The sequence below is a fragment of the Cornus florida genome, unplaced genomic scaffold (genome assembly GCF_030987335.1).
Source record: "Cornus florida cultivar Cherokee Brave unplaced genomic scaffold, ASM3098733v1 CherokeeBrave_3.0.0_Hap2_Chr01, whole genome shotgun sequence".
Classification (NCBI taxonomy): Eukaryota; Viridiplantae; Streptophyta; class Magnoliopsida; order Cornales; family Cornaceae; genus Cornus; species Cornus florida.
In genome coordinates, this window is record NW_026775571.1 from 71,074,357 (window position 1) to 71,091,456 (window position 17,100).

At 36.2% G+C, this 17,100-nt stretch overlaps 2 protein-coding genes and 1 non-coding gene across 13 annotated transcripts; 1 reads left to right on the plus strand and 2 right to left on the minus strand.

Moving 5' to 3' along the window:
• Positions 1 to 2,148: 2,148 nt before the first annotated feature.
• TRNAS-AGA (transfer RNA serine (anticodon AGA)) lies at positions 2,149 to 2,230 on the minus strand. Its single transcript has one exon. It is a non-coding gene; the product is annotated as a tRNA-Ser (tRNA).
• Positions 2,231 to 3,541: 1,311 nt separating this feature from the next.
• LOC132299925 (glutamyl-tRNA(Gln) amidotransferase subunit B, chloroplastic/mitochondrial) lies at positions 3,542 to 12,970 on the plus strand. Of its 5 annotated transcripts, none has more exons than XM_059796841.1 (10): positions 3,542 to 3,638; positions 3,813 to 4,487; positions 5,070 to 5,282; positions 5,782 to 5,922; positions 6,025 to 6,228; positions 6,873 to 7,070; positions 7,469 to 7,537; positions 12,162 to 12,278; positions 12,382 to 12,477; positions 12,567 to 12,970. In XM_059796841.1, exons 2-9 carry the CDS (start codon positions 3,864 to 3,866, stop codon positions 12,460 to 12,462), a joined length of 1,647 nt encoding a protein of 548 aa, XP_059652824.1. In that variant the 5' UTR covers positions 3,542 to 3,638; positions 3,813 to 3,863; the 3' UTR covers positions 12,463 to 12,477; positions 12,567 to 12,970. The 5 variants fall into 5 exon arrangements, with proteins under 5 accessions (XP_059652824.1, XP_059652828.1, XP_059652804.1 ...); XM_059796845.1 differs by having other exon boundaries at positions 12,571 to 12,970; XM_059796821.1 differs by having other exon boundaries at positions 12,382 to 12,473.
• An 803-nt stretch (positions 12,971 to 13,773) lies between these two features.
• LOC132299955 (uncharacterized) lies at positions 13,774 to 16,840 on the minus strand. 7 transcript variants are annotated; one of them, XM_059796876.1, is made up of 6 exons: positions 16,378 to 16,840; positions 16,213 to 16,269; positions 15,997 to 16,062; positions 15,659 to 15,691; positions 15,374 to 15,460; positions 13,774 to 14,045 (listed from the first exon to the last, which is right to left on the minus strand). In XM_059796876.1, the coding sequence occupies exons 1-6, from the start codon at positions 16,774 to 16,776 to the stop codon at positions 13,902 to 13,904; spliced, it is 786 nt and encodes a 261-aa protein (XP_059652859.1). In that variant the 5' UTR covers positions 16,777 to 16,840; the 3' UTR covers positions 13,774 to 13,901. The 7 variants fall into 7 exon arrangements, with proteins under 7 accessions (XP_059652859.1, XP_059652850.1, XP_059652841.1 ...); XM_059796867.1 differs by having other exon boundaries at positions 16,213 to 16,293; XM_059796858.1 differs by having other exon boundaries at positions 16,213 to 16,299.
• Between the last annotated feature and the right edge of the window lie 260 nt (positions 16,841 to 17,100).

The window sequence follows — 17,100 nt, forward strand, 5'->3', positions numbered from 1 at the left end:
TTCTCGTCTGGACTGCCTCCCCACAAAAAAATTCTCTCTTTTCTCTATCTCATCTTGGACACCCCCATAGGGATGGTGAAAAACAGCAGCCCAAAGATAATAATAAGATGAAATGACTGATCTAATTAGTTCTATTCTGCCTGCCATTGAAAGAACTCCATGAATTCAATTTAGAGTTTACCTTGCCCGGCCGAGAGCCCTACCAGCAACCATGGGAAGACCTAAATAGTTGACAGGTATATTGCCCTCCTTAAACTTCAGAATCCTCATGATATGAAATCAAAGATATGAAGGTGCTATTAACTCCTAAAGGCAGGGAACAATGAGAGCAAATGAATTGGACAGCATTCATTACCTCTTTTCCAACAATAGTCCATCTGGTCCAGGTGCCTTATCAGGTCCCACAGCCATCGTCACCCTCTTAATTTTATCCTCTGTAACGGTGACAAGAAGAAAGCACCTGTCATCATCTTCAACAGAACCACCTAAGAGGCAGAAAATTTAGTGTTAAGAGGTTGGAGGAGCACCATATAGGACAGAAAAGGATTCACCAATCCACTCTCTGATCTCTGCCTGATTTCTAGAATCTCTCCATCTCTGCTTTGTAAAAGAGTTACGGAATTAATAGCCCTCCTTTGATGCATCTTCTGGTGAAATAACTTAGAACCCTCGATCCATACTCGATTTAAAATGGGAAGCTTAATAAGATTACAGTTAGATAACAGGTCATTGAACTCATTTAAGATTGCAGTAGGGAGTGTTATACCACCTATTTTATCTCCATGAGTTCTGGTCACATTCCAATCCCCAATAGCCATCCATGGACCGTGAATAGTTTTGGATTGACGAAGAAGCTCATGCCGCAATAATCTTGTTTCTTTAGGAGTATTGGCTGCATGCACTGCTGAGATGAAGAAAGAACACATCACCAGTCTCTCTCAGGCATTTCATCAAGCACCGCAAAGACATTAGGAGATATACCCTGTTGCCCCGCAATACACTTGCCCTTGCTCTTAGATTTGCTTTTGGACTGCGTAAAACCATCCATGGAAGGATCATCTCGACCCATTGAAGTTTTTGGACTTTGAACCATTTCACTTTTGCATATGCCATATCACCTCGAGTCGAGTTATATGTTTGTCTAGCTATATGTTCTATATTCATATCAAGTCATTTGAAAATAAAAGGTGAAAGATATTCTCCTCTAGTTAACCCTTTTTTTTTTTTTTTTTTTTAACTTTTTTTGGTTGAATATGATTCATGTCAAAATTGAGAGTGCATTCACAAATACGTTGAAAAATTATGATATTTACATGAAAAATATATTAAAAGTTCAATATTATTTTTATTTTTATTTATTTTTGTGGAAAAATAATGTAGTGTAACTAATGTTAGGTGTATTCAAGAGCCCAGATCTAACTGTCGGTACATCTAGTGTGATTCGACCTGAAGTTTTTCTTCATCTTTTGATCCCTAATTTCGACTTGCTCGTAGTAGTGATTATACACATTTTTTGAATACTTAAAACTAGTAATAAAGGTTACGGTGAGTGAGATTGTAGATCCCACTAAATGATGTTAAATTGATGTCATGTGAGTGGGATCCAACTCAACCCCCTTTTCATTTTTTTTTTAATTAAATAGAAAATCAAACTATTTACACTCAATTTTTCATTACAATTCTCAAGCATTCAAACCATTATGCAATTATTTCAAATTTAATAATAATAAGAATGTTCGACTTTCCACTTCCAAATCATTTTCAAAAATAATGCGAGTGCATAAGTTTCTTATCAATTGAGTTTTAAGACACTTCATTAAATTGTTCAATAAATACTAACAATAATAAAAAAAAAACTCATCAAACTTGTGAACTGTGAAAATTGATTTTTGATGATGGTTGCTAGAATGATGGAAAGTAAAAATATTAGTGTTGGGTATCATCTCCCTTAATAAGAATCATAAGATGATGAAGACCAGAAAATGTATGATTAAAAAAACGAAAGAATTATGTGAAAATTGATTTTTGATGATGGTTGCTACAATGGAAAGTAAAAATATTAGTGTTGGGTATCATCTCCCTTAATAAGACGATCAAGACCAGAAAATGTATGATTAAAAAAAAGCGAAAGAATTGAATTAAAGAAATCGTGGGCGGCAGGATTCGAACCTGCGCGGGCAGAGCCCACATGATTTCTAGTCATGCCCGATAACCACTCCGGCACGCCCACTGAATGAACATTAGGCGCGAAACATTTACATGTAGTATTCTAAACAATATATTGGCGTGGACTACGGCTCCCTTAATTAAAACCTTCGGCGTGTGTTACACTGCCCTAACACCTCTTAGATCCAACATATGAAGCACTGATAGAGTCACATAACAATTCTCAACAACTGTAGCGCATTCTTACTTCAATTCTCATTATTTGTGATTTAATTTAATTTTGTTATTTTCGTGCTCCTTCTCTCACTATCACTCCTGTTACTTAGATACGGACACGATATCGACACAATGATAAGACAAATTTTAAAAAATAGATACGGTACAGCATGGATATATATTTTTACCATTTTATGTGATACGAGTATGACACGATATGGTGATATGACTAATCTTAAAAAAAATAAGGTACTAGTACGAAATGCATACGTTAACAAATATAATATATATAAATACTATTTATTTATTTTTTTACCATTTTAGCACTATAATCTTAGATAAATAACTAATTTGGAATTTAGAACTAAGAGTTTGTTTGGTTTGCATTTTTGTTGGAGAGTGTTTTGAATAATAATTGGAAGCGTGTTTGGTAACGTTTATTTGTTGCAAGATTTTTGGAAGTAACAATATGCAAAAAAATTTTTTTGATAAAAAGTATTGCAAATTTGAAAAATATAATGGTTATTTTTAAAATGTCATTTAAAAGTTTTTCCAAAAAAAAAAAAAAAAATACTTTTCATCACTACAGTACCAAACCCTACCTTGGGGAACGACATTGGATATTGCTAGGTTTGGGCTTTAAATCGAGCGGATACAAGAAAACAGGCAGATGGAGAAGAAAGTGCTTATGCAAAACAAAATAGTTTTTATCAAACACGTTTTTTCATTATTCACTGCAACATTACCCAACAGAAACAAGAATACCAAAAATAAAACACATACCGAATAAGTCCTAAATGTTTGTTATTTTTGTCTTGTTAAATTTTATACTCCTATTATTTTTCTAATTAACTCATAATATAATTTAGATTGTATTAAATTGATTTTTTTTGAAGAAAAATAATTACAAAATTACATTATCTTATTTTAAAAGTGTTCAAAACAAATTTAGGATATCTCTAGTCGTATTCAACACATGCCCAAGTCGTATTCGGGGAAGTGTCCGTGTCTCCCATAATACCACAACCAACACACCAAAATAATCCATTAATCTCTTTCTCAACATTATCCGTTAGGGCAGCGTTTGGCTCAAGACTCGTACAATTTTTTGATTCAAGAAGCCCAGCACAAAACGACGTAGTTTATACCATACGCTTCAAAACAAACCCTTTACAATTTTTCACTGCCACATATTGGGTTGTTTGTGGGCATTCGTCGAGCTCTATCATCTGTATTGTTCTCATTTGCTTTCCAAGGTTTGTGTACTCAAACATAGTTTCTGGGTATTCAATAGTTTGGTTTCTTTTAATCAATTTTAGCTCAAAATTTCATTTTTCATGGTTACAAACGCACAAATATATAGACACATATGTAAATGTGTGAATATTTCACTATCGTTGCTCATCAATGCTATGTTTGATTCTCTGCAGGCACTGCCTTTACATGGATTGACATTCAAATTGGGCTTCAATCACCAGTAGATGGCTCTGACATTCTTTAGAGGGATTCAAACTCGCCCTTTTTTTCTATACCCATCTGTGTTCTCTGTTAGAAAACATGCGGTTTTGTATTCATCTATGGGAACCACACAAACACAACCTGCAACACATGAGAAGCAAAACTCCCAATTGAAAGTTACAACACGCACCCAATCCAAAACACTTGAAAATGCTTCAAAAGATTATGAGGCAGTCATTGGTATAGAGACCCATGTACAGCTCTTCACTCTCACCAAGGCCTTTTGTAGTTGCCCTTACAATTATGGGTCCAAACCAAACACCAGTGTTTGCCCAACTTGCATGGGTTTGCCCGGTGCATTGCCGGTGTTGAACTCGAAGGTTATTGAGTTTGCAGTGAAATTGGGTCTTGCACTCAACTGTAGATTGTCTTTGAACTCGAAGTTCGATAGGAAACAGTACTTTTATCCTGATCTTCCAAAGGGATACCAAATATCCCAGTTTGATATCCCAATTGCAACTGGTGGGTTCATTGATTTGGATCTTCCACTGGAGTTTGGTGGTGGGCATAGGAAGTTTGGCATTACAAGAGTACATATGGAAGAGGATGCCGGGAAGTTGCTTCATACGGGAAATGGGAGCTACTCACAGGAAATTACTTTCCCCCTTTAATTTAACTATTAGTCATTTATTTATAATGCTTTCAATGAATTTTTTATTCATTCATGATATAGTAATATGTTAAATGGTTCAATCTTTATGTGCTATGGGACAATTTCTGTTTTCGTTTAGTTGATACTTGATGCTGTTAGTATACTGAGTCTGTGATGGATATTATCCTTTTCGGAAGGTTTTTAGTGCTCTTGCATACATTGTATCAATAAGGGCTGCATCCGCTTGGTGCACATCAGATGCTTGTATAATTTATTTTATGGCTTATGAATTAGAATTACTGCTGATAAATTGAAACAGCAAAGACTCAGAATCTCAAGTATTATTGAAGTTAGAGAATGCCATGCCCCTCTAACAGTTTCCCTAAAATGTTGGACCAAATACTGAGAGGTGACACAGACACGATAGGAGACTGATACAGTGACATGTCAAATTCTAAAAAAGTAAGACATGGACATGAACACGGTGTGGACAAGGCTAATCTAAATATCTATTTATATATCTATTGAATTAGACAATTACATAACTTTAATTGTTGATTTTGTTGGTTTCCTTGTGCAGGTTGATCTGAACAGGGCAGGTGTGCCTTTGCTTGAGATTGTTTCTGAACCTGATATGAGAACTGGTATTGAAGCTGCAGAGTATGCAGCAGAATTACAGAGATTGGTTCGGTATTTGGGTGTGAGTAATGGCAATATGCAAGAAGGTTCACTTCGTTGTGATGTCAATGTCTCGGTTCGACCTGTTGGGCAGTCTGAGTTTGGGACAAAGGTTACCAAATGGCAATTATTTAGTCATTTTAGTTGTTTTTTGCTTGCTGTTGTGGTTTTGAGTATAGTGTGATATGCATGAGCATGTATAGTGGATGCACAACTTTGTTGCTAAGACTGCTATATAATTTTAAAATCAATCACCAATATGGTTTTAGTAAGGTTGCGTGAATCATAAAAAATCGAAACCATAAACTCTGAAAAATCACAATCAGATGTTTGGGTTAATTTATGGTTACTGATACTGCTGTGTTTACTTCCCATTTTGGTTCCTTCAGAAGACCTAATTTGTTATTTGTGAGATTAAACACTTTATTGTATCAGTCTCTTTTTGAATTTGTGTTACTGACTAACTTCTAAATGTGGCTGTCAAATTTTTTTTTTTACGGTAGATAAAAATGTACGTTCTTTTTCCAGATATTGTAAAATGTGCTTATTAAGTATATGAGTGGGCATGCATTCTGGCAGCTAATTTATTTTATCCCATTTTGCATTGACAGGTTGAGATTAAAAATTTGAACTCATTTTCGGCGATGAATAGGGCCATAGATTTTGAGATTTCAAGACAGGTGCTTCTCCATAGTCAAGGCCAGAGTGATCAAATTGTACAGGAGACTCGTCTTTGGGAAGAGGGTGCTCAGGTTGTAGCTGCATCTTTCTTTGTTGTTCTTACATGTATAATATGTGTTCCACCTTGGTTTCTCTGTCTACTTATATGATCCATTAACCTTTGTGCACTTTAGAAAACAGTTACAATGAGGAAAAAGGAAGGACTTTCAGATTATCGTTATTTCCCGGAGCCTGATCTTCCAGAAGTTATTCTCACAAAGGAATATGTTGATAATATTCGTGATTCTTTACCAGAACTTCCAGAAATGAAGCGTCGTAGGTATGAAGAATTGGGTCTGAGCATGCAGGACGTTCTTTTCCTTGCCAATGACATAAATGTAAGTCTAGTTCAGTATAATTTCACTGATACCGATTGTTTCTGGGTCTATTGTCGTATAAAATTTTATGAGTTCAAATTCTAGTCAGCGAAGGTAAAACTGAACTTACTGAATCATTTAATTTACTGCTACTGTAGATGTAACAATAAGAAATGTAGTAGGCTTATGTTTGGTTGAAGTCTGTAAACCATGAAAAAATACCTTCAAAGTGAACTTTCCAATGTTACATATTCTTATGTATGCATTTAATATTACTTGTGACAATTCAGACAAATGATTTTTTTTATTTTTTATTTGAAAAGTTCATTTTTTAATCCATATCAGATTAATGGTGTGAACAAATTAATTTTGCTACCATGAGAGAAAAGGATGATCATATGCAAGCATCAATGATATGGCATGTACATTTAGAATGCCTCACAGTTTCTGGCTTGAGCAAGTGATTATGTAAGCATCTGAGGCTATGCCTTGAGGCACTTCTTTCAATTGTCAGTTCAAGACAAGCCTCATAGCATTAAACAAGCATTCCTTCTAAAATCATGGTCCGACCTAGCATTGCCATCATTGCTTTGTAGCATTGCCTAACATAGTATTATGCTAGAATGATCTAATATTGATTGCTCTTTATTAAATCAATGTCTCAGGTTGCAGATTTTTTTGATGCAACTATTGCCAAGGGTGCTGATGTAAAGCTGGCTGCCAATTGGATAATGGGTGATATCGCTGCCTATATGAAAAATGAAAAGCTTTCTATAAATGAGATCAAACTTGTGCCACAGGAACTAGCTGAACTCATAGCTTCGATCAAAGGTGGGACGATTAGTGGAAAGATTGGGAAAGAGGTATATATACTTACTTTTTTTTTTTTTTTTCCCTAATTGGTAATCACACACACACGTCCCTACTGAGGTTATATGTACTTACTTTCGCACCAATAGAAAGAAAGTGGTTGTATCATCAAGTTGAACAGGACATTGCGACTTTATGATATATCACCACAGACCCTTATATTCAGTGGTATTTGGGTGAGGTGGTGTTTGTGTAGGTCCATCTCAAGTTCTCCTGGTCAAGAATGGTTTATTGTGCTAAGGAGTAACGACCTTAAGCGAAAAATAAAGAGAATTCTGGTTATGAATGTATTTATTTATTTATTTTTATTTTTTTGGAGCTTATTATTAGTATTATTTTATTTTATTTTATTTATTTATACCTAAGTTTTTTCCTTTCACAAAATTTGCAGATACTATTTGAGTTAATAGCTAAAGGTGGAACGGTCAAGGGACTGATTAAAGAAAAGAATCTAGTTCAGGTAAGTTCTTTCACTTTGATGCAAGTGATTTACTGGTCAAATGCTAAGTGTTCCTTGTGATGTACTGTTATGTCAATGGTCTTACTTCAACAGCCCAAATTCTTGTGAAGAATGTGATGCTTAATTTTGAAAATTAACTGCTTCATGGATACTATATAACAAATGAGTAATTTGTTATTTAAGGGCTGCATTATTAATATTCTCTTAATGTAGGGAAAAAAGAAAAAGAGAGAAGAAAAGCAAAGAGATGAAGTAGGCAAGATTTGATGTCTCTAAATTGAGGAGAGTTGTCATAGTTTACATCTAGGTTTGAAGATGGAATAAAGTAGTACCGTGTACTGTTGAACAGTATTTAAGATGAAACATTAGTCCACTTTAATGCAAGGAAGATCAGTTCATAGAATTTCAATGTTACTTTCAAGAAAACAAGGTTTATTTATTTATTTTTGTACATCTCTACATTTATCAAATAGCTCTTTACATAGCTCTTTACCTACCTTAGAAAATCTCATGCTTCTCGTTGGAATAGTTGTCCAACAATTGATGATTAAGCTTCATGGATTTTAGGAAATTGATCCAAGAAATGGAATTGGAGTTCCAAGACCACCATATTATTCGCCTTCTCCACAGCACTACTTGTATTTTGTTGACATCAACTCTGGACGCTTCCAGATTGATGGGAACATTTGGGATGCTGTTTTTCAATTATAAATACCAGGAGTAGTTGCCCTGTTTATCATATTCTATGCAAAAATTTCAAATTATATGGGTTGTCAATATTGCATTCACGCAATAGGCATGCTTATCCAAGAAACACGGTGCCTGTCTTCTCCTTGTTTTTTTTGCAGTAACAAAAGAACTGCACTGCTGTTCCTTCTCTTAAAATGCGAATATTCGAGTCCTCATTTTACATTTTTCTTCTAACATTTAAACTGGCTGCTCAGATCAGAAGGATGTTTGGGATTATTCTGTTTCTGTACATATTTTCTGAGTGATTCTGAATCAAACCTTCTGTCGCACAACAAATACGCAATTGACTTCGTACAACAAGAAGAATATTTCATAGGTATGCAGGGGAAGAGGCAGTGGTTTAGGTAGGATGAGTGAACTCTCCCTTTTATTAAAGCCCTATCTTGACTAATCAACCTGAACTCCCCTTCTAGACAGGGTAGTCACCTATGCTCCCTTCTACTGGAGCTACAAGCGTATCAATAAGGATGGGCCAAATTTCAAGTATAGGAAATGGAAGCTCTCTTTTCCTTAATTAAGATCTCACTTTTCTTTGAGGACATAGGCAAATCAAAACAACAACTTCTCCTTACATGAGAACTCGTTGACTATATTAATCATGGTTCGGAACGGGTTGATCCCAACAATAATTCTGAGTGTGATTAGTGAGACCACAGTGAGTACATCGTCAGGATTTTCTACCTCGGCCACGCCCCCCTCATGAGTCATGACCACCACATGTAGAACAGTCCCTGTCACTGCAGAACCAGCCAAAGGATAGTGTGCTTGTTATATCGTGTACTTTAATTTTATAGTAGTCAAATAGGATCTCAAGACCAAGCTAATTGGGCCTAGGTACATGTTGTGCAAAGTTGTAGCTCGTAATACCCAATTTAACTTCAATGAAAACCTAAGTCAAGAAACCAAAGAGAGACACACTTAAAGACAATTCAATATAGTCTACATTGATAGGTGTTGCCTTCACCTAATGAATGTCTTTAATTCCAGTTTTGCTCAATATTTACCAGAGTTTCTGTCAGAATAAATTACAGTACTAATTGAGAGCCTAAAATCGAGAGTGTTTGGACAAGGAGTTGCAAAGGCAGAGGAGTTCAACAACTAGTTCTTGGTAGAGTGGAGAGGATGTGAGCCTAAGTAAGAGGTCATCTAAATACACTTTTAGTTGACTATTGAATCTTCCATCTTCCTTTATTGCAATGAAGAACTTATAATAATAAAACAGTGGCTACACCAACAAACTTCGAAACAAAAAAAGAAAAGCAATCACCAATCAAATTAACATCCAATACCCATGAAATATTTCAAATAACTAGTAGTCAAAAGCTCGTTTTGTGAGTGAAGCGTCTTGAGAGAAAAACAACCACAGGGATGAGCCTGATAGCTTTGTACTTTTAACCCAAAGAGCTTACCAAACCCCACTAAGTTACTAACTCCCTTTTTGCTAGCTGAAATCTCAGAGATGGCCAGGCCGCTTTCTTTGATCCTTTGAGATCCTGTTTGGAATAGTAGCCCAATTCGAGAGTGGAAATACGCTTCAAGGCAGGATTCCGTTCCATAGTCGAACTCGACTTTATGGATGGGGTTTATTTAATTTTCTTTGACAATGGTTCAGTGAATTCCCTTCTTCGAAATCCTCTTTTGCACCCCTGCCCGTACTCTTTCTGTTAAGGGCACCTTTCACTCTTTCTTCTATTTTTGAGCTTCACAAATTGGATCAAATTTTTCTGGGCATACGATTAATGAGAAAAACAGCTGCATTGAAAGCTAATAATTACCTTGTGTCAGAATTAAGAAATTCTATGGCTCGGATCCAAGCCTTGGTCTCCTTTGAGTCTTTGCCTTTGCCTCACTAAAACCTTATCTTCCTGTCTACAATAAGCACTGAAGCCCCATTCATAGGGGTCAGAAAGTATGCTTTTCATCTTTAGTTTCGTGAAAGAGAGGGTATGATGTGCCAGTGTGTGGTATGGAGCCTGAATCTGTTGCCCACTTGGCAGCCTCTTTAAGCTCAATCAACAGCAAGGTAGGAGGAGTGGAATTCTACAACCCCAATCAGCTAGCAAGACAGTTTGGGTTCACTCAAAATCCTTTTTTGGGTCTCTTTCCCTCTTAGAGTGCACTCCAGTATGCTGGCAACTGCCTTCGACAACTAGAGTGAGGGTGAACCATTAATATTCACTTGATAATGGGGTTTGCAGGTTAAATTCTGTCTAACCAGATAGTTGAACAGGGCACCCTAGTCATTGGAACTCCTTGGCAATCAAATATTGAGGAAATACATGTCCAAACACTACTGGAGACGAGGTGGTGGGGAATAGCTTTGTAGGCTGTCTGAGATCTTGGTGATGTTGGGTTGGGCCCCTTCCAGTTCTAAAGTTCTGACTCTTAAGCGTTTATTCCCTGAACTTAAGAGTCTTTCTTGCGCAATGCGGCGACTCTTTCTGGCCAACTCATCAGTTTTGATAAGTCAGGTATTTTTTTCAGTCCGTATTGATAAAACCATTCGTTATTTTTTAAATCTCTTTATAATGTTCAATCTGTTAATGTTTATTCAATTATCAGTCTTTCCATTGACCGGCTTTATGCTGTTTCAACTAGGGTTTCATTTCGGTTCATTATTAGACACGTGGAGATAGATTCTTCTTTCATTGGTTCGGAATGAGCAGCTATATTTAATTCCCGAGTACTTATCAAAATATATATATATATTTAATTCCCGAGTATGTTAAATCCACAAGCCAAAATGAGGACCAATTGCTGGGGGTCGCCCATTCTAAAGTCAGGAATTGAGGGCCGTTACTACAGTAATTGTTGCACATATATTATCCAGAATGAGGCAGAACTGGCCTTTGCTCTTCGAGAAATTTCTTCTCAAACTTCAGATCCATTCATGGTCTTCCTGCCAGGTGGACCTTGCTGTCATTTCATCTACAGATTTGAGTGAAATGGCTGGTGGTAATGTTAGCTAACTTTTGGTGGGTGCATGGAGAATGTGATAGTTTGAGGACGAATCGTTTGGCTGAGGCTGGCAGACAGCCGCTTGCTCTCGTACTGATGCTGTGGACTTCATTGAGCATTGGAGGAACACTAGGACCATGTAATGCCGTCTAAATCATAACCTCTTATTTTCTAAAAATTTGAGGGATTTATAAATAGCAAGGACAACATTTTATTATAAACACTGAGATGTTGGAAATGGTGCACATGAGCTAGCTGAGCCTAATATGAAGTTATGAACTGCTTGACGTTGGGTTTGGTTAAACTTGCAAACTCAACTCAACTCAACCCAACTATTTAGGGTCGACTGAAGAATCAGCTATTTATCCTAATAATGCCATAACCTCAATCAGACTTGTGCTCTCATATCTTTCCTCATTATCTCCACCCAAATTAGTTTTCGTCTTTCCTTTCCTTAAGCATTACCTAAATATGGATCCCATCACTCTTCCTCACTGCGTTCTTATTGGTCTTTGCTTATATTACCCAACCATATTATGGAAGCATACTCCCACACAACTGATTTGTGTTTGATGATGTTTCTTTTGAAGTTTTCGGAGTTAAGTTGATTAAATATTATGCCATTACAGTTGCATTAACTTGCTCAATTATTCAAAAATTACTTATGTCAAGACTGAACTGCTCCTGCTTGGCATTCTAAGTAATGAAGCAGCATTTTCAAACATGAAATTCGTGCGTAGAGCACAGTTGAATGAGCCCAAATTACATAAGTTGATTTGATATGATAGAATGAATGCACCCATTTCATTTGGCTGAAACATTTTGTACGCGCATGATAATTTTGATTGAAATATAATGATTTTTGTAGAAACTTATGTGGGTGCTGTGGGTGCTTCTCATATTTTGAAAATAACAGATAACAGACCCTGCTGAGATTGAGAAAATGGTGGACAAAGTAATTGCAGAAAATCCCAAGCAGCTGGAACAATTTCGTAACGGAAAAACTAAGTTACAGGGTTACTTTGCTGGGCAGGTATGGAAATTATTGCAAAGTTTGACTAGTATGGTTTCTCGGTTGTGTTATCTAGACTTCTGGACTTATGAGATGACTCACAACATCATAACTGAATTTTCAGGTGATGAAGGAATCAAAAGGTAAGGCAAATCCAGGTCTTCTGAACAAGATCCTTCTAGAGAAATTAAACGCCACAGGTTGATCATATTGTAGGTGGGTGGGTAACCGCATATGCTTTCCTGATTGCTAAATTATGGCGCCGTTTATTATATTTTCATCATAATATCTGAAATTTCTTTTTTCCAGCCAGACAATGCATAATATGCTCAACCAGGGGCAGACCAGGGCTGTCCGGATATGATCTGGCATTGATGAATTCTAAAGAGTTTGTTCCCATGAACTGTGTCTTGTCTAAGTACCAAGTGGAAGAAAGACCAAGTCAGGCACTTCTCTTTGACCTCTCTCTATGAACTTGTATACTATATGGCAACCTGTTGTTTAACTTGTGCTTTGCAGAGGAAAGGAACCGTTTGGATAGACTAGCCAGTAGGTTTTAATTAGGCTGATATTTTTTTTCTTTAATCTGCAACCATTTAATTGGACTCCCATGTTATTTGTAAGAACTAAGAAGGTTGAACTTGTATTCCTACCTCATTTTGACTTGATACTAGTTAATATTAATTGAAAATTTAAACTGTTTTTGACTTTAAGCAGTTCTCTCTCTCTCTGTGTGTGTGTGTGTGTGTGTGGCACTTGTATAACGTGTTAAAATAATGCCATTTTTTTTTTCGTTTTTGCCCTGCTCCTTCGCTGCCGGATGGAAAAACTGGGAAAGAAATTCAAGGTTCAATAGCAAAGTTGAGGTATGTTTGGTTCAGTTTTCCATAAACAATTCTCAATTAAAAAAGAGAGAGAGAGGGAGAGAGAAGACAAAACACTGTTTTTAGTGACCTTAATAAAGAAACTAATGTTGAAAATGTTTTCGTGGAGTTGATGATCTGAACTTACTAGGGGTAAGACTGCTTTAGTTCATGTATGCTCTGCGTTTTCTTGTAAATACTAGTAGATAAATTGGTGGGTGGTTAGAAGTAAATTCAAATATGTCGGGGTAATTTTGTAGTAACTGGTTTTATAATTGAATCTTATATGTGTATTAAATGGTAAAACTTCACTGAAATCATGTTAAAAGCAAAGCACGCATTCACCACCATGAATTATGTGTTTGCCAAGACCAAAGTTGTGTCTAAAGGTTTCGATTTAACGCAAATGTATTTTTATTCGTTTTAAAGTTGTGATTTCGATTTAAATTCACCAAACAATACCTAAGAACATTAGAGGATCTCGATTTGGAGAGAAACTTGTAAAAATCCCACTATTTCAATAGTAAAAATCCCACTATTTCAATAGTTTAAGCGAAGTGTGTAAATTCAAGAATCATGTTAAAAATACATCAAAAACTATATAACACTCAACAAACGTTAAATAAGACACAAAATAGTTTAAGCGAAGTGTGTAAATTCAAGAATCATATTAAAAATACATCAAAAACTATATAACACTCAACAAACGTTAAATAAGACACAAAAGTTTTATATATGATCCTGTATCCATCCGTATACACGTATTGTATCTTGTATTTGTCTATTTGGCTAAATCGATCTTGAAACATGAAAGTCTTGCATGTGTGGAAATTGAACTTGTCACATAATGCTGGCATCGGTTGGAGGCCGCATTCACAACATTGGCTGCAAACTCCAAAGCTCTGTAAGCAGAATTCCATTTATTCTGAAAAGCATAAACACAAGCATGCATCATTAAGAAGATATATATATATATATATATATATATATATATATAGAAACCTCATACAAAAAGTAAGTCTCATAACAGCTGCGTGGAGAACGAGCTAGTAGAGTTCTCTCTTCCTCTTTCTATCGCTTATGGGATGGATGCTACAAGCGTCCATATTCTCCGGTTCTCCGGTTTTCACCTCAAGCGTCGGCATTCTGAGCTCCTCCGCATTACCTTGAGTGTCCTCACCTCAAGAGTCCTCGAACCCCATCACTTTGAGCGTCCTCACCTCGAGAGTCAGCATCCTAAACTTTTCGCAGGTAATTTGTCTGCTGTAGCCCTCGCCATTGTCTTCAATAAGCAAAAACACGAAGGAAGCTGTCGCGATAAATCCTTGGACATTCGACAAACAGGAACTTCCTATGTCATAACCAAACTAGCGAGCTACGCTTGGAGCGTTGCTGTATGTTTTCAGGTTTTTGTCTCCTTGTTCACCACTCAAAGATCTGCCATTGTAATTTTCTCGTCCTCAGTAAGGCTCCACGAATCCAGATTCTGAATTCTTTCAAAAAACAAACCATACAATTGTGTTACCATCTTCCAATGTAGGCATCACCCTTTTCCGATGTTGAAGTGAAGCACCAAGTCCACCGGAATATGCGACGCCACGCCCGATTCCAACTCCCCCAATGGCTCCCCATGTTCTTTAAACTGGCCCTCACAATATAAGAGTCCAAATAACAGAGCCCTCTGCCACTCCAAAAATGGTCACTTTAGACCAATTTTCTTTAGATTTGGTTCTTAGAATCTAATTTTCCCACGGAGAAGGTAATAAATTTACGTACTTAAGATGACACTAACGCATATGTTGATAAAAAAAAATCACCAAATCTATTAACAACTAAAGTGGGTAGACAAAATTCTTTCTTCAAGTTTAAAACAAAAGAAGCAAAACATTTAAAATTTTGCTAATACAAAAGAAGCAAAACATTTCAAATTTTGCTAATTTCTTTTACTTTGTCTGAAAAAAAGTCTCTTGATTGATTTCCTTTATTATTTTAACACAAAATGAGGATGACGTAAAAACATGTATAGTCACGTAATATTTCTTAATGAGTGTCGCTCTTACATTCGGAGTGGGCTTCTGTTTTCACGCTCAGCGTGCGCGCTCTCGCTTCCATTCTCACTATTTGTGACTTAATTTTGCCGCTTTTGCATTCATGCTCTCGAATTTGTTCACACTCCCACTCCCGCTTTACCAGTATCACACACGTATGTATAATTGTATGGTGGTGGATAATTAACTAAGGTGATGAATATACCAGCATGCTCTCCAGCTCCTTGATCTCGTCCTTCAGTTCCTTGTTCTCGTCCTTCAGTTCCTGGTTCTTGTCCTCCAGCACTTTAAGCTAAAAAGTTTTCAACCAAAACCATGTAAGTAAATAGTTTATATCTCTCTACCCTTAATTAATTTAGGAGAAATGACAAAGTTCTGCAATTTTCATTCTAGGAATCCAAATAAAGAGAAATATTTAACTAATTACTGATATTCGAATCCTATATAAAATCAATAAAAATATATATATAGTTGGTTGATCTGTACATACATTTTTCTCTTTCATCTTGAGCACTTCTTGTATCTGTCAAACAGGAAAAAGGATCATTAATTGCATGTCGCGCTGGATTAGTGTAACGGGTGGGCCCTTATTTATTTATACAAAAAGATAAATTGTTAAATAGTGTTGTATATAACTTACCTATTTATATTTAATCACTTTTTCATCCGAACATAACCCACCCATTTATACATACCCTCGTTGGGGTTGGATCACTATGCCTACTTAGGGTGAAAACCTGAATTCCTGGCTTTGATATCAATTGTAACGGGTGGGTATTTGCTCATTTACTCAAAAGCTTAAGCTGTTGGATTGTTCTGCATACTCACCCATTTATACTCAATCACTTTCTCATCCGGTTCCGATATGGGACAAGTCTCCTTGTAACAATTACCCTATGCATTATGTAATTGATAGATTGAAGTTTCAGACAACCTAAATTTATCTCCTTCTCCTCTGGAATAAATTAATCAATCAAATTATATGTATATATCTATCCATCTATCTGTATACACGGAATAGAAAATTAAGGACAAACAACTTACAGCCATAGATGCCAGGACGATAGGCTCCTGGGATGTGGAAGTGCTTTCATCGGACTCCTTCACACACATACATGTATATTCCTTAAACTTTTGAATCAGTATGTGAGAAGAAAGAAGTGATTGAAAATATTTGATTCTATGAATGATCAACCATAAATTAATTACCTCATCAGACTCTGTTTCTGTCACAAACTTTTCCTTCATGAATTTTAACAACGAATAGTTGTCAAAGACGATGGGGTGTTCAAGAGCATAGTTTCCGGTACCGTAACACTCGGGACAAATATTGAATACGCTGCTACCATTCTGTGTGTCCAACCAGCACTTGTCACAACAAAAGTGGGCCCCCTTGATAAAAACTCCACAGGCGTCGCAAAATGGTCTACCACTTCGAACTATATACGCACACATGGCGTTTTCTCTCGTAAATTTCAAGCACACATCAAGGCTCAGTTGTATGTCTTCCTCAAGTAATTGTTTTATTTTTTCTGCCGTCTCTCTATCTGAACACTGATTAAAATTCCTCTGGAAATAGGCCGCAGCAATCTTGCGTATCTCATCCATCCCTCCTACTAATCACATTAATCTCTCGATTTGGATACTGCATATGTCTGGCTTTAGAGTTTAGATCGATTATGTGAGAGCAAGAACCAGAAAAAAAAGTTGACTTTAATGAACTCAGGGACGTCAAATGGTCATATGAAAAGTCATTTATGCCCTTTAATTATATGGGTTGGTGTGTTTGTTTTAATAAAACTGAAAATTAAGTACTGAAATTTTAAGAGTTGAAGTTTAAGTGCTGAAGTTTTTAAGTGGGAGTTAAAAATAAATATTTTTTGAAATCTTTTTGAAATTTCTGCGTTAAGCATTCACTTGGATTTTCCGCGT